The sequence below is a fragment of the Struthio camelus genome, chromosome 13, assembly GCF_040807025.1.
Source record: "Struthio camelus isolate bStrCam1 chromosome 13, bStrCam1.hap1, whole genome shotgun sequence".
NCBI lineage: Eukaryota > Metazoa > Chordata > Aves > Struthioniformes > Struthionidae > Struthio > Struthio camelus.
The window spans coordinates 2096252-2115463 of record NC_090954.1 but is presented as its reverse complement, the minus strand read 5'-3'; the positions used below and the strand labels follow the sequence as shown (position 1 = coordinate 2115463).

The following is a 19212-nucleotide window of genomic DNA, read 5'->3' as shown; positions in this document are numbered from 1 at the left end:
TTTATCACAGTTTTCTTCCAGTTTTAGGAGATTACATCAGAAAAAGCATTTTCTGCAAGGAAAAAGTAAACGCATTTCCAATTCTTGTGCCTGCCAAGGGAAGTGAGAAACCGGACAGCCGGGAAAGCTTAAAAAAAAAAAAAAACCTAAGGGCAAAATAAAGTGGCGACATCTCATCACTTCAGCACCGCGACAAGGGGCCCCGGCTCATTCTCTCCCGAGGCTGTGGCCCGGGCGGCGGCTTTTACAGCACCGTTTACGCTCGGCAGAGGCTTGCCGTAACCAGGCCGCAGCTCCGAGCCCGCTCGCGTTCTGGCGGCCTCTTGCCAGGCTGGTACCTGCGAGCCGAGCGCCGCGGCCCGAACCGCAGCCTGTCTAGGTGCGGCGGCGGCGGCGGCAGCGACGCTGGGTCGGGCCGAGGCGGAACCGAGGGCTCCGGGCGGGCAGAGAGCAACCGCATCGCAGCCCAACCCGCGGGGAGGACCGAGCTCGGCGGAACCCGGCGGGGGAGGCCGCGCCGGGCCGGACCGGACCGGACCGGAACGGGGCGGCAGCGCAGCCCGAAGCCGCCGCCGCTCTGTGAGGAACCTTCCCGCCGGGAGGGATGGGCGGAGCCCCGCTCTAGCCCCGCCCCCGGGGCTTCCGCGGCTGCGCAGCGGGACCACCGCCTGGCGCGGCGGCGCGCTCCGATAGGCTGGGCGCCGGGAGCGCGCGCGCGCGCGCGGCGGCAGTCTCGCGAGAGCGCCCCCCCCCATACGCCGGCGCGCGCGCGCGCGGCGGCGGCCCGACGGGATCCTTCGAGAAGTGCCCCCCTCCCCGCGAGGAGGCAGCGCCGCCCGCCGCCCCGCCGCCGCCGCTCATTTAAACGCGCCGAGCCGCCGCCGCCGCTGCCGCCCTCGTCAGGTGCCCGGCTCTGCCCGCCCGTTCCCTCTCCGCCGCCTCCCCGGCCGCAGCATGTCGGTGGTGGGCATCGACCTGGGCTTCCAGAGCTGCTATGTCGCCGTGGCGCGCGCCGGCGGCATCGAGACCGTGGCCAACGAGTACAGCGACCGCAGCACCCCGTGAGTGCGGCGGGCGGGAGCGGGGGGCGGCGGAGCGGGCCCGGCCGGAGGACGGGGGAAGCGGGGCCGTTTGTCAGGCGCGCCTCCTTTGTTGAGAGCGCGGCTCCGGGGAGCCCGCTCGGGGCCGTCTGTCCCCCCGAGGCGGGGCGCGTTTTCGCGGCCGGAGAGGCGGGGCCCTCGGAGAAGGCGGCCGGCTCTCCGAGCGCTGCGGGGAGCGAAGCTTGCTTCCCGCTGGGCTCGCAGCCTGCGCTCTGGCGCGCCCGCGCTCCGCGGCGAGGAGGCCGGGGCCGGCTCCTTGGCCTGCCGCCGGGGCCGAGCTTAGCAGAGCTGCTCAGCAGCCTTTCCCTCAGTTGATGGCTTCTCTGGGGTTCCCCCCCCTCTTTTTCAGTGTTGATTCTCAGATAACTCGAGCTTTATTTTTGATTGAACCTTTTTAAAAAACTCAGCTGTAGCTGGCCACTCGATCTTGGGGTGGGGGAAAGAAACGTAACAGGCAGTGTAACACTGGAAACCCCTTTTCCTGGAAAAGTGACTGACTAATAGTGCAACTCACTGGTGAATTTGCTCGTGAAGCATGCTATGTTTTAAAATATTTACGGTCGAATTTAACTCTACTTATGTAAATAGACCTCCCAACCCATTTCCAAAGAGGAATGTGTGTTGTTTATCTTGAGTAAGCAATTTCCTAAGAAAAAATGGGAGGTGGAACTGAGGTAAAACTGTTTTGAGAATGAATTGTAGAGGTAGAAAGGGAGCTAGCAATGCATCAAACCTAGAGATGAGCTGTTTGGAAAACTGTGTCTTAAAAGTGCTCTTACAACTTGTATTAAATATGTTGTAGTATTTGCTTCGTGTTGAACACATACTAAAATAAATAGCTATTTTGGTGAGGTAACTGCATTGTCTGGGTTTTTTTTTTATTCTCTCATATCTGTTTAAAAAGTCCAGAAGCATAAAATGACCTTGCTTCTCACTAGATAATACCTCAGCTCTGTTTGCCTTTTGTTGTCTCTAACCAATGAATAAATGGAGAATGGAATTTTTTAATTCAGTACTGTGTACTAGAGTGAGGACTAGTTTCTCAAATGAGTACTTTCCACAATATTGAAGATATAGGTAGTTGTGCTAGAAAAATAGTTAAAGCATTTCAAAGTAATTTTCTTACAGCTCTACATGTCTGTTGTTCAGGGAGTTGAGATTCTACTTAATATATCTGAGGTATGAGCACAAGTCTTACTCACTGAAGGATATTATACAGTTGTGCTCTAACGTTATTTTTTGGGGAAGTAATTTAATTGTGAAAGGCTGATCTGATTCAAATAGAAAAATCAAAGTGTGTTGGAAATGCGCATATCTAACAGAACTTAATCTCAGAGTACTGTTCTAAAATACCTATATAAATAAATCCCTACGCTGTATTGAATAAATGTAGAAAATGATGCTGTCATTGTACAAATGTGCTTAAAAAAATCTTAATGGCTTAAATACCCATCTCGAGTAGAGGAGGAAGGCCTGGGTTAAAAAGTCAGTGTAGCATTTATGTAAAATTAGCCCTTAGGGGAGTCGTGCAAGGTTTCCTGACATGTTTTCTGAAGGATTGGTTTATGGTCAAGGTTAAGCATTACTTTGTGCTTTGTATGATGAGATGCAAGTTTCAGACAGGATTAGCTGATATAACTTAAGAATTTCCTTATCTGCGTAAGAATGAAGATGTCTGGATTAAGTGGAATTGTAACTGATCTTACAAAATTAGTGTTGTTTTTCTATGTAGACCAAAATTGCTTTCAGGAGGAAGGATGTCTTCTAAGCAACTGAAAAGGGGTGGGAGGAGCAAATGTAAAGTAGTGTCTGCAGGTAACAGTTCACGTGTCAAGGAAGTTCAAAATTATGCTTAACTTCTGCTTCATTAGACCTCTCATGACCTTTCATTGTTTTTATATGTTTCTGTGTAAAATGTTAATTATTCAGCTTCCACTACATTGTGTAATACCTCATTTGTAGTTAGTGGGTTAACAGTGGTGGTTCCTATGGTGAACTGATTTAGGGAATGTGAAAACTCTTCCCCTTCCTCCTCACCGGTTAACTTTCTGCTGCTCTCGTTCCCTATATGACTCCCCAAAGATTAGATGAGGGCCTTTGTTGACTTGGCAGAAGGGATGAGAGAAGAGGCAAGGAGTGGAGCTGAGTAGGACCATCCTGTCTTGCCGGTAGTTGGATCACTTGCGCTATAATGTGAAACTGCTTCCTTAGATCTGTTGAAGCTATTGCTAGAGGGAAGCAGAAGGTATAAACAGTTGTATTTATAATTGTGTGATTAACAGATCTAGTGATTTCTGTAATAAAGACAAAATTTTAAGGGGGTGGTTTGGTTGATAGATAATTCTTGTGCTCCTTTATTTGAGAGACTTCAGCATCTATGTAACAAAGTACAGTACAGCTGTTCAGCTCAGAGAAGCATACGTCTTCTGAAGCTGAGCAGGTGGCAGGCATGCTTAAGAAGAATATATACACTTAACGTTTTTTGTCTTTGTTCCCAGACTATAATACAGAAGCCTGCATTTTTGATGGCTGTGCTGTAGCCGCCTCTCTAGACAGATTTCTACCTTGAGTTGTTAGTCTGGCACTGCTGAAGAGTTCTATACTAATTAAAAATTCGTGAATTGGGACTGATGGCCTGTGAATTCAGCAGTGAAGTAGCTGAATGTTTTCTTTGCCCAGGAGAAAACCAGAACTTTTCTGTTACTGTTCACGTCTTAATTTCTTTCTAAAATCCAGGGTGAATAACTTTCTGACAAGTGTTCATTATGTTTTTTGCTTATACTCTACAGCTCCTGTTTCCTTAGTCTTGACCTTGGGGTCTGCGTAGCATAGAACTTTCTTTTTAAAAGAACCGTTGAAGGGGTTAGTTAACAAGTAAGAGTTATTCCTCCGTGTTTGTCCTATTGCAAGGTATGCTTTAGGGGTGGGCCTTGCTTTCATCTGGTAAGTGGCGAATAGATCAGGAGTAGGTACAGAAACAATGTGATTATATCACTCTGGCCTTCCATTCTGTTTTTGGCAATTTCTGTTTGATTATTTGCAAACAGCAGGCTACATTGAAATCTGTTTTTTGTGTAGTCCTAAGGCATAACCCTACTGTAGAGCAGCTTCTTGACCTGCTGCATGGAGAGCTACTTAATTATGTTGTTTAAAATATGCTTACGTAAGTTTACTTCAGTGGTAGGAGGAATCTGGATTAGAAGGCAAGATGGAAAAGGGCTGGACTGAATTTTGTTTTACAGCTCCTTTTTTTGTTAAATATGTAAATTGAGAGGCTTAGTAGGGACTGCAGCCCTTTCAAAAAGGATATTTTTTGTTTTGAACTGTGAGCTACCATGGAGTAGCTTGGGGTAAAGCATAATTTTTCTTTCCATAATCTACATTTTTATTTCAATGAGTGAAGATGAAGCCCATAAACACCAGTCTGTCTTTGTTGGTTTTCTTTGTGCTATTGAAGGGTTTGCTTTAAATCTAAAACTTGATTAGCATTTGATACCGATAAGCAGGAATGGTTTTCTTAGTAACATTTGATTTCCTGCATGTATTTCTTAAAAAAAAAAAAAAAAGAAAAAAGAAAAAAAGAAAAAACCAAAAACAAAAGCATTTCCCATATTAACTAACAACGTATCTCTGATTAACTGCCTTAGCTATACAGGTGGTTATTGAGATGAAACGTCTACACAATTATTTCTCAGAAGTAAAACTTCAAAAATAGTGTGAATAAGTTGTTCTTTAAATCTCAGTTCTTCTCTACAATGAGGAGCATGTAAGTGTTCTAACTTAAAACTTAAATGAGTGCCTTTTTAAATCAGAATCCTCAAGAACTACATTTCCTTAAGTGCATGAACCAAATGATGCTAAAATATTTTTTGTCCAATTAATATTAATTAACTCTGTTTTAACAAAAAGAAGTCACATGACTGCTCACGTTCAGTGCAGTTTTAACAATCACTTGCTAGACTGGAAATTTTTCTTCTCATTGTAGATCATGTATAGCCTTTGGACCCAAGAATCGCTCAATTGGTGCTGCAGCGAAAAGCCAGGTGAGAGTATGGTTTTAGTAAGAGTAACTAATTGTCAAAAATCAGGCTTATACAATGTAACAATTTAACAGTGACGATTACATACATCTCTGAGGCTGGCTTCTTAGTGTTTCCTTAACTGTAATGAACAGCTGAGCCTAATTCAGCTGTTCAACTTGTAATGCTGCTTTGTCATCTTGGATAGAGATAAAAGGGTTATTAATGTCTCGGAACTTACTGTTGTATGTAATGAAATGTACAAAAAACATTTTTTTCCCTCTTAATCTGGTGAATCTAGCATTATTTATGCTGCAAATGTAAATTCTAAATCTTAGCAATAGCGTCTTGTCCTACCTTAGCTTGCCTCAGTTTATATGCGTTATGACCGCGTTCAATTTTGCGGTTTCATACAGCTCTTTCCATAGAGTTCTATTAAATGCATAATTTCAGGGGAAAAGGAGCATAAATATAGCTTTCTCGACTCTCTGGGGTTGAATTACAACTTAAGTATCTTCCTTGGGCTTTCTTGCTCATATATTGAGTTTGTTATATACGTAGGTAAATATGATTTAAGGACCAAAAGGAGGCTTAGCTGATTTGTCCTGTTTGTGACATGTGTGTCCTGCTGTCTTGTATCTTGTGTTGCTATGAAACACCTATAAAACAATTTCTTTTGAAGTCCCCTGCAGGAAGTGACTTTTCAAACACTCGCTTTTTCTTAGCCTAAAATACCTAGAGATGTATGAAGATTCAGTATCTAGAATACAAAAATGACTGGACACAGCTATGTTATCCAAGAACAGAAGAATTGTGCTAGAACTAAATGCAGATGTTTTTCTGGAACTGAGTGTCCGCTTAGCTTAAAGAAATTCATTGGTACAGAGATCCAGTAGAGATGAGGTATGTCCTGCAAAATAAACTTAGAGAAAATCAAAACCAGGTTATTTAGGAAATAGACATTTGACTGAAACTGAATCACAGGTAAGTAGTACATGGCACAATGCTTTCCTGCTTTGTCAATTATTGTGTGGGGTTTTTCTATGTTTCTTGCTGTAATATAAATGAAAGAATTAAATTTATGTGCGGTACTTGAAAACAAACTGGAGTGAGTTTTCATTTCTCCGTTTGCGTGGATCTCGGCTCTTAATGAAAGACTACCCACCTTTTGTTGCTTGAATCAAGTTGACAGAAACCTCTTGGGGCCCTGTTTATTCTAAATGTATTCATGACAAGATTTTTGAGCAGTTACCAGTGAACATACTGATGTTAAATCACATCCATCTGATGGACCTGAAGTAGTGTTTACATCAGTATGCTTGTTGTACCTGCTGAATTACTGGCTGCAAGGCAGTAGAAGGGTAGGATGCTAGGAAAGTAGGAAATGGGAAGGATATATTGCTAAAATTTTGAGAAGGTGTGCTGCACATAATACTAAGTGAATTGTATGTTAGCTGTTAGGGTTTTTTATTAAAATCTTGGCTCTGTTTTGAAGTATGCATTTTAATCTCAAATACCTGTAGGTTATCTAGGAGATTAGAAGGAAGTTGCCTTTTAGCAGCTGCTCTAATACTGTTAAGATACAAATGACAAAATCTTCTGGCAAGGGAAGCCTGAGAACAGAACTTTCTGTTGTCTTCTGTTTGAAATTCAGATGCTCCCCTGCCATCTTGTATTAAAGATTTCTTTTTCTCTAGGTTATTTCAAATGCAAAGAATACAGTACAAAGTTTTAAAAGATTTCATGGTCGTGCATTCTCAGATCCCTTTGTTCAAGCTGAAAAAGCAAACCTTGCGTATGAACTTGTCCAGCTGCCAACAGGCTCAACTGGCATCAAGGTAAGTCTGGCATTATTGAAAAAGAACCAGAGGAGAAACTGGTAAAGATCCCTTTTATCTCTTTTGACTCTGCTTCCATTCTTTTGTGAATAGAAACGTTTTAAATAGGGGGTTATAAGGCTACTAACACCTGGAGGGACCGTCTGCGTTAAGCGAGAGACTGATTTTGCACAGTTATACAACTGTTCTTCCGTGAAAAGCCAGTCTTGCACAAACTTTGCTGTAGCAATGCTATTTTCCTTCACTCCCTGGTGAATTTGGAAGATGGCTACTTGACAAGTGTATTTAGCTACTGTCCAGACATTGCAGGGGTGTAAGAGATGAACTTAGTACTTTCAGCTTAAATGGTTAAAAAAGGATTTGTTTGTTTTCCCCAGCAATGGTTGAACTTCTGATTTGGAATTGAGGAATAACTAATGGCTTATTGCAAAGCAGTAGGGAGGAAGATTGTGGTAGGCCTTGTCTAGCATTCAGGCTTTGGAGAAATTTGTGTCCAGAGAAGCTTTGTAGAAGTGAATTCTCAAAAGCATATTCCAGCGTTTATATCGATCAGCTTTTTGTAACTGCTGTACACAAACTAAACTGTTGGAGCGGAAGCTGTGTAGAGGTGTGTTTTCCTAGAAGCAGGCTTACAAAATCATTTATCTTGCATGTGTTCCTTACGTTTGCTGCGCATGATTTTTATTGTGATGTGATATATGTATACAAAATTTTTATTTAAGGTCATGTATATGGAAGAAGAAAGAAACTTTACTATTGAACAGGTGACAGGAATGCTCCTTACAAAATTGAGAGAGACTGCTGAGAATGCACTTAAGAAGCCTGTTGTTGACTGTGTTGTTTCTGTAAGTATGTGATAGTGAGTAAGTGGTTATACTGGGTTAGTATCATAATTTGAAAAGCTTGATAATAGCATTATTTTTCCTATTAAACCTGAATATTCAGGTTTAATATCCTTTCTATTTAAAACTGACTCTTACTCAAATCTCTTCCTGAAAACTAGATTTACTTCACTAATGATAAAATCTCTTAAATTGCCGCTAATTAGCGAATCATATTTGATAACTGTTGTTCTGCACTTCTAAAAATGAGTGGCTTCCACCTCTAAAATGAGGGAAAAGGAATTTTTCAAAAAAACGTAACTGCTTCTCTTCATGAACCTCCTCTGCTTTTTCTCTCTTGCAACTGAAAATGGACATCAAACATAGGGTACCTGTGGAGAAAAAATAATTGTGCTCTATAATGACTCTATGTACTTGCCTGTTTGCTATAGATAGCTCTTCTGAAAGTTAATATCAGCACTCTGATCGTCTTGCAGGTTCCCTGTTTCTATACAGATGCAGAAAGGAGATCTGTGATGGATGCTACACAGATTGCTGGTCTCAACTGCCTGAGGCTAATAAATGAGACAACTGCAGGTAGTTCCTTCCTTTCCCTCCCTGTTAGTCTCTTAATTCTATAGTTTCATTAGATAAAAGGGCTTTTAATCTGTCACTGACTTGTGCCCTCTGGAATTACTGCTAGAGCAATGCTGTAAACTGGAAATGGAGTTTCTGCTCATAAAGTTTCTTAAGCCTCGGTCTCTCTTCCATTGCTTTACAAAGTCTTTTATAAAGGTGTTTCTTGAATATCTTGGTTTTCATGCAGCTACTCTCCTGACTAGGAGAGGCTAATATGGTTTAGTGGTCTTCCATGTCACATTAACATTGGGACTTTTGTTTTAACAGGATAGCAAGTTCTATAGCTGGAAAAATAACATGAAATGTTAATGCTGTTTTTACTGTTGTACCAGTTACTGCTTAGGAAAAAAAGTGCCAGAAAAGAATGCACTAAATATCTTTGACTCATTTGTGTTCCTATATAGTTGCCCTTGCATATGGAATCTATAAGCAAGACCTGCCTGCCTTAGAAGAGAAGCCAAGAAATGTTGTTTTTGTGGATATGGGGCATTCTGCATATCAAGTTTCTGTTTGCGCATTCAACAAAGGAAAACTGAAAGTAAACAACCTTTTATGCATCTCTTTCAATTATAATTAAAAATATTCATCAGTACGTACATGGACTACAACAGGCAAGCTTGCCCATCTGTACACGAGTGTGCACGGGCAGCTCAATTTCTAATTTTTTTAGATTTCAATTTGGTCTGGATTTAAAAGTAGGGCTGAGAACTGGAGAGCTTTAGTGATATGTAGAAGAAACAAATATGCCTTAATCAGCAAACTTGTGGCGAAAACTAATAATTCTCCATTAAAGAAACTATGACCTCTATCTGGACGCTGCTCAGAAAAAGGCATTAAAGCAGGGATTCCTAGAACGGTATAAGAGACAAACGTTTTACCGCTCACTATGGTACTCGTGTAAGAGTCTTAAGGCATTCTTAATTACTTTAACCTATGAAAGGCAGTTAAGGAAGTTATATTAAATTTCTAAGCGTAAGTTGCCAGAGTACTGTTCTTTTCCAGCAACTACTAGAATTGCTTGTTTAGCTTTTTGCCAGTTACCAGAACTGCAAAAATTCTAACTGTAATTTCTCTTATTTGATTAGCTGAAGAAACAAATTTAAAACACTAAGTTAGTGAAATGAAGAGAAAGCAGAAGTCCTGAAAACCTTAGTTTTGTTGTAGTTCTGTTTGCTCCTATGAGGAAACTTAGCCTAGGTTATTTCCCAAAATTTTTTTTAAAACTCTTTATTGAAACCATAGAAGTATTGAATAATAGAAGTGCTGCTGTGCAGTGTTGAACATTAAGTGCCTTGCCATCTAGTCCTCCACAAGCAGTGTGGAAACCAAACCTAGTCTGAAAAGGCATTGAGAATAATATGGTACTTCACTGACTTCTAACAAAAATCAAACTTGTAATGTGGTGAAAGAGGGTCAGTTCAGATAGACTACAGATTTTCTTTACAGATAATTTCTTCATCAAAAATGAACACCTATTTGCAAGAGTTAAACACACTTATTCTCTTGTTTTATTTTTAGCTTAGTGTAAGCATGTTTCATCCTTTATGAGGCATCAAATATTAAACTGGGATATGATTCAAACTGACACTGGCTAGGCAGTTTGGAAACACTGGTGGTCTGCTTATAACACGTTATTGAACAGGTTGTGTTGCTAAGCCTAGCCAAGTCGTCTTAAACTTTTTTTTTTAAGAGTTCTCTAAGTACTAGAATACTAGGTGCCCAAAGTTACTCTTTAGCATTTGGGATAGCAAATTGTTAAGAATTGGAGCATGCAGCTGGAATGCATATACACTGCAGAAGAAAAAATCATTCATGAAGTGAGGAGAGGTTTATGTAGCTACTGGAATTGGCTAAAGTTGGTTCTTCTGCTCCAACAGTGTTCTGAACATAACCTATCTCTAACACCAGCTACAAAAGGCGTAAGATAATCAGGGTTTAAATTCCATAGGCTTTTCAAAAAGTCAGATATCCTTTTGGTTCTGTATAACTGTTACTGTAGTTGCCATTCACATAAAAGATCAGATGTTGGTAAACATGGGGTAATTGCTACTTAGGTTGCCTTGAAATATAAGAGAATAGCTTTAATTCTTGCCAGTACTATCAGTGATATGTGAAAGATGGGTGTAGGACCTAGCTTTGGGGATGGGTTAGAATTCTAGACAAGGTTCATCAGAAGACACTTTCTTACTGGGAATGGCAAGAACAGAATAAAACTTCTCTCTATGGGATTTCTTTTTTTTTTTTTCCTATTGTGGCTGCTCCAATATAATTCTTCCTCTGTAGTAATGTTGTGATACCTCTATACGGAACTTTGATTTAAAGCTAGAATGTATGTTGAAAGAAGTGGTTTGATATTAGCCACTAATAGGTTTCACTGAAGTAATGTCAAACTGTGCTATTACTGAAGAATTGAATTTTTTTAAGGTTCTTGCTACATCATTTGACACAACACTTGGAGGCAGGAAGTTTGATGAGATGTTAGTTGAATACTTTTGTGAAGAATTTGGAAAGAAATATAAACTAGACATCAAGTCAAAGATTCGTGCATTGTTGAGGCTGTACCAGGAATGTGAAAAACTGAAAAAATTGATGAGTGCTAATGCCTCTGATCTCCCAATGAACATAGAATGCTTCATGAATGACATAGATGTCTCTGGAACAATGAACAGGTAATGTTCATGCTTCTTTCATAAAGATAAACTTTAGAATCCACTTCATTTAAGTCACTTCAGTCAGGAAAGAAACTTGGTATTAAATAGAGGTGCTTAGGACTAGAGGGGGGAGGGAAATGTAAGAAGAACTTGTGGAGGGGGTACTGCTCAAAATGATGATGTTTAGAAACTGGTTAGTGCTCTTAACTTTGGAGGAAGGGCAGTGGGTGTTGTAAGGATGCCTGGACTACTGGAGCCAAGTTTGAGAGAACATTGCTGCATAAATGTAAAACTAGGATTGGAGAGAGAAAGCACTGCAGTACTCAGTAGCTAAAACTGCACTCGTCCTGTTTTGGTGCTCTGTTGTATTTGCAGTTTTAACTTACTTATGGTAGGCTCTAGCTTTATTTATGGCTTCCTCCAACAGAAGCAAATTTTTAGAGATGTGTGATGGTCTCCTTTCAAGAGTAGAACCACCCCTTCGCAGTGTACTGGAACAAGCCAGTAAGTGTATATGCATTCTGTACTCTGTATGCAGAAAAGAGAAAACCCATCCTTAGCGCAAACTTTCCTTGGATGTTGACAAAACTTTAGCAGACTGACTAGTACAGTTAACTTTTTCTTGCTTAGCAGTTACAAGCTTTCTTAAACTTTTTCACACAAGCTAAGATCTGAATTCCTTATTGTTCAGAATCTTAAATTGGAGAACAAGCTTAATGTTTGGTCTGGTATATATTGTTAGCATGTGCACTTAAAACTGAAAACTTCAATCCATAAAAACTAATATGTCTGACTCCTTCCTAGAGTTAAAGAAGGAGGATATTTATGCAGTAGAAATAGTTGGTGGTACCACAAGAATCCCTGCTGTAAAAGAGAAGATCAGTAAATTTTTTGGCAAAGAAGTCAGTACAACGTTGAATGCAGATGAGGCTGTTGCACGAGGCTGTGCCCTGCAGGTAAGGGGGGGGAAAAATAAAGTGCCACTGTGTTTTAGCTGTGAATACTCTTGTTGAAATCCATTAACGTTTGAGCTGAAGTCCACAGTATCAAGTAACGAGAAGAGTACCTCGTGTGTATCAGAGAACTGATTTGAATAAACTTCAGGAAAGTGGTTGGAAGAATAGGAATGGCTAGCTTTCAAGTAATTCCTTTGTGCTCTTTGTCTAAGCCAAATTAGTGCATCAGTATAATTTGTTACAGTGAAGTGTGTGCTCTGCTTCTACTGTAACTGGAAACTAGTAGTCTGAGAACATTCATGTGATGAGACTTTTACCTCCAGGCTCCTTTGTCTAGGCTAAACAGTAAAACAGGGTATTATAGGACTACTGATAAACTTGTCCAATGGCAGTTGCTAATGACATGGATAACAATGAAATATTGATAAAGCATTAGAATCAATCCAAGCCATACAAGCTTGCTAATAGAAATCTTATGTCCTGACCTGGAATCCAAATCACTGAATGATGGATGTAAAGGCTTGAGCTGCGGTAAATATTCTGCATAGTTCTTAGCTGTAACATCTTTTGAAGGCACCTTAATTTTGCTCGTTACCTTATTTTATTTTTTCAAATGTTTAATACGTGCTTAGAGCTCTGTTCAGTCAGTGATACAAACTAGCTGCTAGAATCTGCTTGGGAAAGGGAGTTTTGTTTAATGATATGCAAAAAAACCCAACTAGTACTATGTTACTCTTAAAAGTAAACTCAATTGGGGTTTTCTTATTTCTGTGTTAGCACCAAAAAGCAACTGTGAATAGCCTAACCATAGCAAATGGAACAACAAAATGATTCTAGATTAGAACTTGTGCATTTCACTATTCAGAGTGAACAGATGATTACAGCTTCATGAAAGGAAGGGTTCATATAAACTTTTGATGCTTACTGTGCAGTTCCTGAGTCCATCAGTTGTTAGACTCCTTTACTCTAGAGTAAACCTACAGCTAAAAAACTGCTTGTTGAATTGAATTACTGTTTACCTAAAGTTTCAGTTTCTATAATACAAATTACTTCTGCTCTTTCAGTGTGCTATTTTATCCCCGGCTTTCAAAGTGAGAGAATTTTCTATCACAGACTTGATACCATATCCCATTTCGTTACGATGGAATTCACCAGCAGAGGAAGGGTTAAGGTAAAAAGTTGCTGGTATTCAGACTTCTGCGTAGTTACGTACAGCTTAAAACTAACTGCAGATAAGTAGATAGAGTTGTTGGAACAATACCCATTTAAAAATTCAAATTCTGATAGTTTGATTGTCTTAAGTTAGTGACAGTAAAAAGCCGAAACAAGGGCAACAGTTAAGAACGTCTTACTTTCTATATTGCTGCTGTTCTTATGAACATAGATTAGGAAACACTGGGTTTTTTTTTTTTCTCACTTACTGCTGTATCTTAAGGAAAAGCTTTATCTAGGAATGTTCTGTGTTCATCTTGTATCATCTGACATACTAAACATCTGAAGACAAGTGTTCTGTTCTGTCTTACAGTGACTGTGAGGTCTTTCCCAAGAATCATGCTGCTCCATTTTCCAAGGTCCTCACGTTCTACAGAAAGGAACCTTTTACTCTTGAGGCGTACTACAGTTCTCCCAAGGAATTGCCTTACCCAGATCCTGCTATAGGTAGTTAAGGCCATTCTGTATTTTTAGACATTATTAATAGTCTTGTATGTCCCTTGGGACTTCTAATTATATAGTCTAGAAAGTGCAACCTACCACAAATGCTGTAGGACAGGTTTCCTAAGTCATGGGTCTACAGTAAAAGGGGAGTAACATAAAGTTTATGTACGGATAGTCCAAATAAAGAGAATCCCAATGTTTAAGTGAGCCTAGAAGGGGCACGCTCAAAATTGTGCAGTCTTTTACCAATTAGTGTTATACCATTAACACCAGCTTTTGCAACGTGTTTTAGATATGGGAAAATCCTGACAACCGTGCATCCTAGCATTATTTACTGAAAAATCAAACTGTTTGCCTTTGAATAGGATTTAATATCCTCTGCATGCATTATAATGATCTGTTCAATAGCAATATTCAGGATTTACTTTACGTTCACTGATTACATTAATCAAAACAGTGTATATATATTTTTAGCTCACTTCTTGGTTCAGAAGGTCACACCTCAAACAGATGGATCCAGCTCAAAAGTGAAAGTCAAAGTTAGAGTCAATATCCATGGTATCTTCAGTGTTTCAAGTGCATCTTTAGTGGAAGTTCATAAATCTGATGAGAATGAAGAACCTATGGAAACAGACCAGCATGCAAAAGAGGAAGAGGTAATAAACTTTTGTTTGCTACATGGAAAATTGCTTTAATGGTTAAGTGTAATTGGCCAAGTTCTTGTCAGGTTTTGAAACTTATGGAAGGACTAGGTAGGCATGTGAATAAACTTAAAAAAACAAAAAAAAAGTACAACCGCTGTACACTACTCAAGTATCTTCTGAAACTAGGACTGAAATATAGATGAAATTCCTCATCAGGCTAGGAGTGATCTGTTATTGTCTGAGCAAAGACTGAAGCTTACGATTTATCACTTAAGACTACTTCAGTTTTCATTCTGTTTCTTTGTATCTGAAAAGCAGTAAATGCAAGTACAGTGATCAGCCTAGGGATTGAAACAGTGATCTGCATATACTTTGTTTAAAGAAAGTGGCAAATTGGATTTTTTTTTGTGAATTTCAGAAAATGCAGGTAGACCAGGAGGAGCAACAGAAGACTGAAGAACAGCAGCAGGCCCAGTCTGAGAATAAGGCCGAGTCTGAAGAAATGGAGGTAACGTGACTGTATTTGAAAGACTGCTATCTGAAGGATAAAAGAAAACATACAGTGTGTGAGCCCATCCACTGCCTTTGTCATAGCTCTGGAAGCTAAACTTTTATTTAAATATGCTTTGTGTTGTGTAGAGCTTAAAAATACATAAATGGCATAAATTGGTGCAGACCTGTCAAGTGACTTAATACCTGATAAAATTGGCGAACTCGCCTGTTCATGGCAGAAATAATTTAGTCTTCAATAACTTAAATATGAGGAAAAGTCTTCTACTGTAAACACCAGCACCCTCATGAATGTAGCAGTCATGCTCAGAAAAGGCCAGAAGATGCGTGTATTCCTGACCTTTTTGGCAGCTAGGTGTCAGAACGGTGGTATATAGTCAGGATGTTGACATAAGAACCAGTGCACTAATTCACTAATACTTTCCTTATTATCAGTCTTGAATACTCAGCTTGAGCTGACTGGTGATGCTGTTTTTACTTTGAGTATATTTCCTTAACACAGACTTCTCAGGCTGACGCAAAAGACAAGAAAGTGGATCAACCACCTCAAGCCAAGAAGGCTAAAGTAAAGACTACTACAGTGGACCTTCCCATTGAGAATCAGTTGGTGTGGCAGATAGGGAAAGATATGCTGAACTTATTCATTGAGAATGAGGTAAACTTATGCTTTGTTTGCCTAAGTCAAAAATGTCATTAGCAGAGCTCCAGAAACTCTGCTGTTCACTAAGCGTGGTTAATTGTCAAGGGTGGGCAAGGAAAGATGAAAAGGAAACACAAGCAATTTTTTCCTCCAAGGTGGACAGCAGTATCCCACAAAGCTCAAATGTATTATCCTGTTAAGTGAATGCTGTAACTTTTCATTGAAGATGTGCTTTGCAACTGCAGAACACAAGAAAGCTAGTTAACGGGGTGGTTATTTCCACAATTTGTTGCAGTTACGAGCTGCTTGGTGGCCACTACGGTGGACGATTCCTCAGCTGGGGCAGATGGTGAAACATAGTAAAGACCTAATAGCAAACTGAAATTAGCTTTTACTCATGTTCTCTGTTTAGAATGGTTCTCTAAAATCACTCTTTTCCAAAATCTTAAGCCAAATTTAAGCCTTTTAGCTAAGGTATCAGGTACCAGGTATCCTGGTACATAAACATAAAACAATTAGCTTTTTGGTTGACTAATTTGAGAACTTGTTCACAGGGTAAAATGATAATGCAGGATAAGCTAGAGAAGGAGAGGAATGATGCCAAGAATGCAGTGGAGGAGTATGTGTATGATATGAGAGACAAACTCTGTGGTATTTATGAGAAATTCGTAACCGAGGATGTAAGTATTACTAGCTTGATTGTCTTCTAATACTTTTTGTTGCAATGAATAGTCATATTTTAGTGGACCTTTGACCTTTGTCAGATAGATTTGTTAAATGCTTAGACTATACTTTCAAACTTTAAATTTGAAAAAATATCTCTTTAACCTATCTGGTTATGAAGATAACATTGCAAATGTGGACTAAGTAAAATTGGATGGTATCCAGGATACATTGTGGGTGGGTCCTTTCCCAAAACAGTTGTAGCAGCTGAAGTTGTTAACAGAGAATACCTTTTCTTACTGAAAGAGACTGAGCACTTGAGCAATCTTTTTGAGGAGACCTGTTTGACTTTGCCACTTTGTCAGTGCTTAGACCGGTTATGATAAAATTCAAAGAGCAACCCAACTTAGGAAAATACTAGGTGGGATTCATCTGACTAGATGTGGCGCCTGTATTTGAACAAGGAAGGACGCTTACTATTACTAATTGGCTTTCCCTGGAGTGCTGGATGAACTTGGTGTGTAGTTAATATCATCCTAAAGTAGATGACTACATTTAATCAGATGAATCACCCTCTCAACTCTGACTGGAGAGTCTTCACTGACTATTAGGAGAGCTTTGCCAGCAAGGTGTCTTTGGTGCCTAGATACCTTATGTCAGAACTAAATTAGAAGTGAAGTGAGATTCATGGCACCTTTGCTAAAGATAGGTTTCACTCTATCCTCAGACTTGCTCGTATAGTAATGAAGCAAACAGGCAAAGCAGTAAGGTAGGCTTGTACTGTCTGACAGAAGGCTTATTTGAAGACTCAGTGTCATAGATGGCTCTTTCTTAGGCCTAGTTTCCCAGGAAGCTAGACTGAAAGAACACATTGTTCTGTCTTAAACTTTTTTTTTGGTCATTAAAAGCAGAAAGTTCTTCACGCTCTAAAAATGTAACCTTTCGTAAGAGTCCCAGCATCATTTAATACCATCTAATAGAATTATCCAATAGAACTAAGTATTTATCTTGTATGGATTGCTTCAGGATAGAAGTAGTTTCACACTGAAGCTGGAAGATACAGAAAATTGGCTTTATGAAGATGGTGAAGACCAACCCAAACAAATTTACATTGATAAATTAACAGAATTGAAGGTAAGTGGTTCTTAAATTCCTGTAGGAATTTACTGATTCTAGAGAGCTTCATTCAAGTGGGGAGCTAGCTTAGTTGCTACTGTTCCAGATCAGCACTGATAAACTAATTAACCTGCTTATTAAGTATGTAAGGAGCAAATTTCTAATAAGCTTGTAACAATACAAAGCAGGCTGAAGGAGACTGAGACCCCTTTTCCTGTAAGGGGAGGGAAGAATGCAACTTCCAAAAAGCTTGGAAATGCTTGTCTATACTGTCAGAACTTGCGGCTGACTGTGTGGTTGGTTGGTTGGTTTGTTGTTTTTTTTTTTTTCCACTTGATGCTGGCTGTTTTTTGATATCTGTTATACTTTGTTTCAGACTCTGGGTCAGCCTATTCAGGCAAGATTTCAAGAATCTGAGGAAAGACCAAAAGCATTTGAGGACTTGGGGAAACAAATTCAACAGTACATGAAAATTGTTCATGCCTTTAAAGCAAAGGTATTTTCACACTTAATTTCTGGCAAATGCAAGGAATTGTTGCAAACCTGTTTTGGAATTTTTTTAAATAAGCTCCTTTCAACAGAAGGCTGGTGGCAACCTCCTGGTTAGTTTCTAAATTCTCAGTGTTTACCGTCTTAGAAATGGATGTTAGTTTGAAAATCTGATAGTCCGCTTTTAATCAGATCTTGTTTCCCTCATGGAGGGAAAACTGCTGCAGGAGTAGAACTTCAGTTCTCTGTCTGATTACAGAGCTGTGGGAGACCTGCTTAACTGCTCTGCTAACAAAAATAGCTTTCTGGGTAAATGGAACTGCTGTTTTTAGTATTTTTCAAGGTAAAGTTTGAATGAAGAAATAAGCAGTTTAGATATGCAAAACAAATATTTGCACAGCTACTACTACTTTGGCTGTTTCAGGATGAACAGTATGACCATCTAGAGGAAGCAGATGTAGCAAAAGTGGAGAAGAGTGCAAATGAAGCCATGGAGTGGATGAATAACAAACTCAATCTTCAAAACAAGAGAAGTCTTACTTTGGACCCAGTTATAAAAGCTAAAGATATACAAGCTAAGATTAAAGTAAGTCTTTCTAAGTATTTTACTACATTTCTGAGAGTATTTCACAGTCTAGTTGCTTTTGTGCTATGAGGTGACAAATTGGTAGTACAAGGGCAGTGCTTGGGTATTAATCTGTTAAACATGTATTGGTCAAACGTCAACACTCAGATTGGAACATCTAGCTGGTATAGTCAAAGGCGAATATGATCAGCAGGTTGATACAGCTGTACAACTGTTGATAGATGAAACATCTCTAATACTTTTGTTCCTGTGTTTTCTAGGAATTGACCAGTACTTGTAATCCTATAGTCACAAAACCAAAACCCAAGGTTGAACTCCCAAAGGAGGAGCAGAAACCAACTGAACTGAACGGACCAGTAGAAGGCCAGGGAGATGCCAACAGTGGGTCCCAGACTGCTGAAGAGAGCACTGCTGCAGCTGCCCCAACAGCTACAGAAAAGAAGCTTCCTGAAATGGACATTGACTAAATTTTAGAACTTGTTTATATTACTGCAAACTACAATAAAGCTTTAAGTTGTCAACTTTGTATGTTCTGAATACAAACTGAAGCCAGTGAATACCACAGGGCTCTCAGTAGTTTCTGGAGAAGCTTGGTCAATGTCAGAACACCTAGATAGCTAACTACTTGGTCAAATAAGCTGCATCTCATGCCATAATGATTGTATTTAGAAGTTTCGGGTATTCTTACTAGACCTACAGAAACAGCCATAAGCTGATCCTCTGTTTTTAATCATCTCCATGCTGAGTCAGTCTTGTTCTAAAGAAGTGAGACAGCAGAAAACCTTATAAAGTCTAACTTGCCACAGTTGTTTCATTCACTTTCTCTTGTGGATTATAGCAACAGTGTTCCTAGTGTCTATTAATATTAAGGAAGTGAAGAGATA

The 19212-nt window shown here is 39.8% G+C and overlaps 1 protein-coding gene across 1 annotated transcript; it reads left to right on the top strand.

Annotated features, from left to right (window-relative positions):
- Nucleotides 1-666: 666 nt before the first annotated feature.
- On the top strand, nt 667-18849 carry HSPA4 (heat shock protein family A (Hsp70) member 4). The gene is made up of 19 exons (XM_068960230.1): nt 667-1061; nt 5086-5143; nt 6817-6957; nt 7680-7802; nt 8276-8375; nt 8822-8955; nt 10842-11086; nt 11496-11572; nt 11873-12024; nt 13089-13195; nt 13550-13683; nt 14155-14336; nt 14743-14832; nt 15337-15489; nt 16029-16154; nt 17164-17271; nt 17630-17749; nt 18167-18328; nt 18589-18849. The coding sequence occupies exons 1-19, from the start codon at nt 955-957 to the stop codon at nt 18793-18795; spliced, it is 2526 nt and encodes an 841-aa protein (XP_068816331.1). The 5' UTR covers nt 667-954; the 3' UTR covers nt 18796-18849.
- The last annotated feature ends 363 nt before the right edge of the window (nt 18850-19212 follow it).

Coding starts and splice junctions, on each gene's coding strand:
- HSPA4 (XM_068960230.1), top strand. CDS start 955: ATGTCGGTGGTGGGCATCGACCTGGGCTTCCAGAGCTGCTATGTCGCC. Junction 8,376..8,821: donor AATAAATGAGACAACTGCAG/GTAGTTCCTTCC, acceptor GTTCCTATATAG/TTGCCCTTGCATATGGAATC. Junction 11,087..11,495: donor GTCTCTGGAACAATGAACAG/GTAATGTTCATG, acceptor TTCCTCCAACAG/AAGCAAATTTTTAGAGATGT.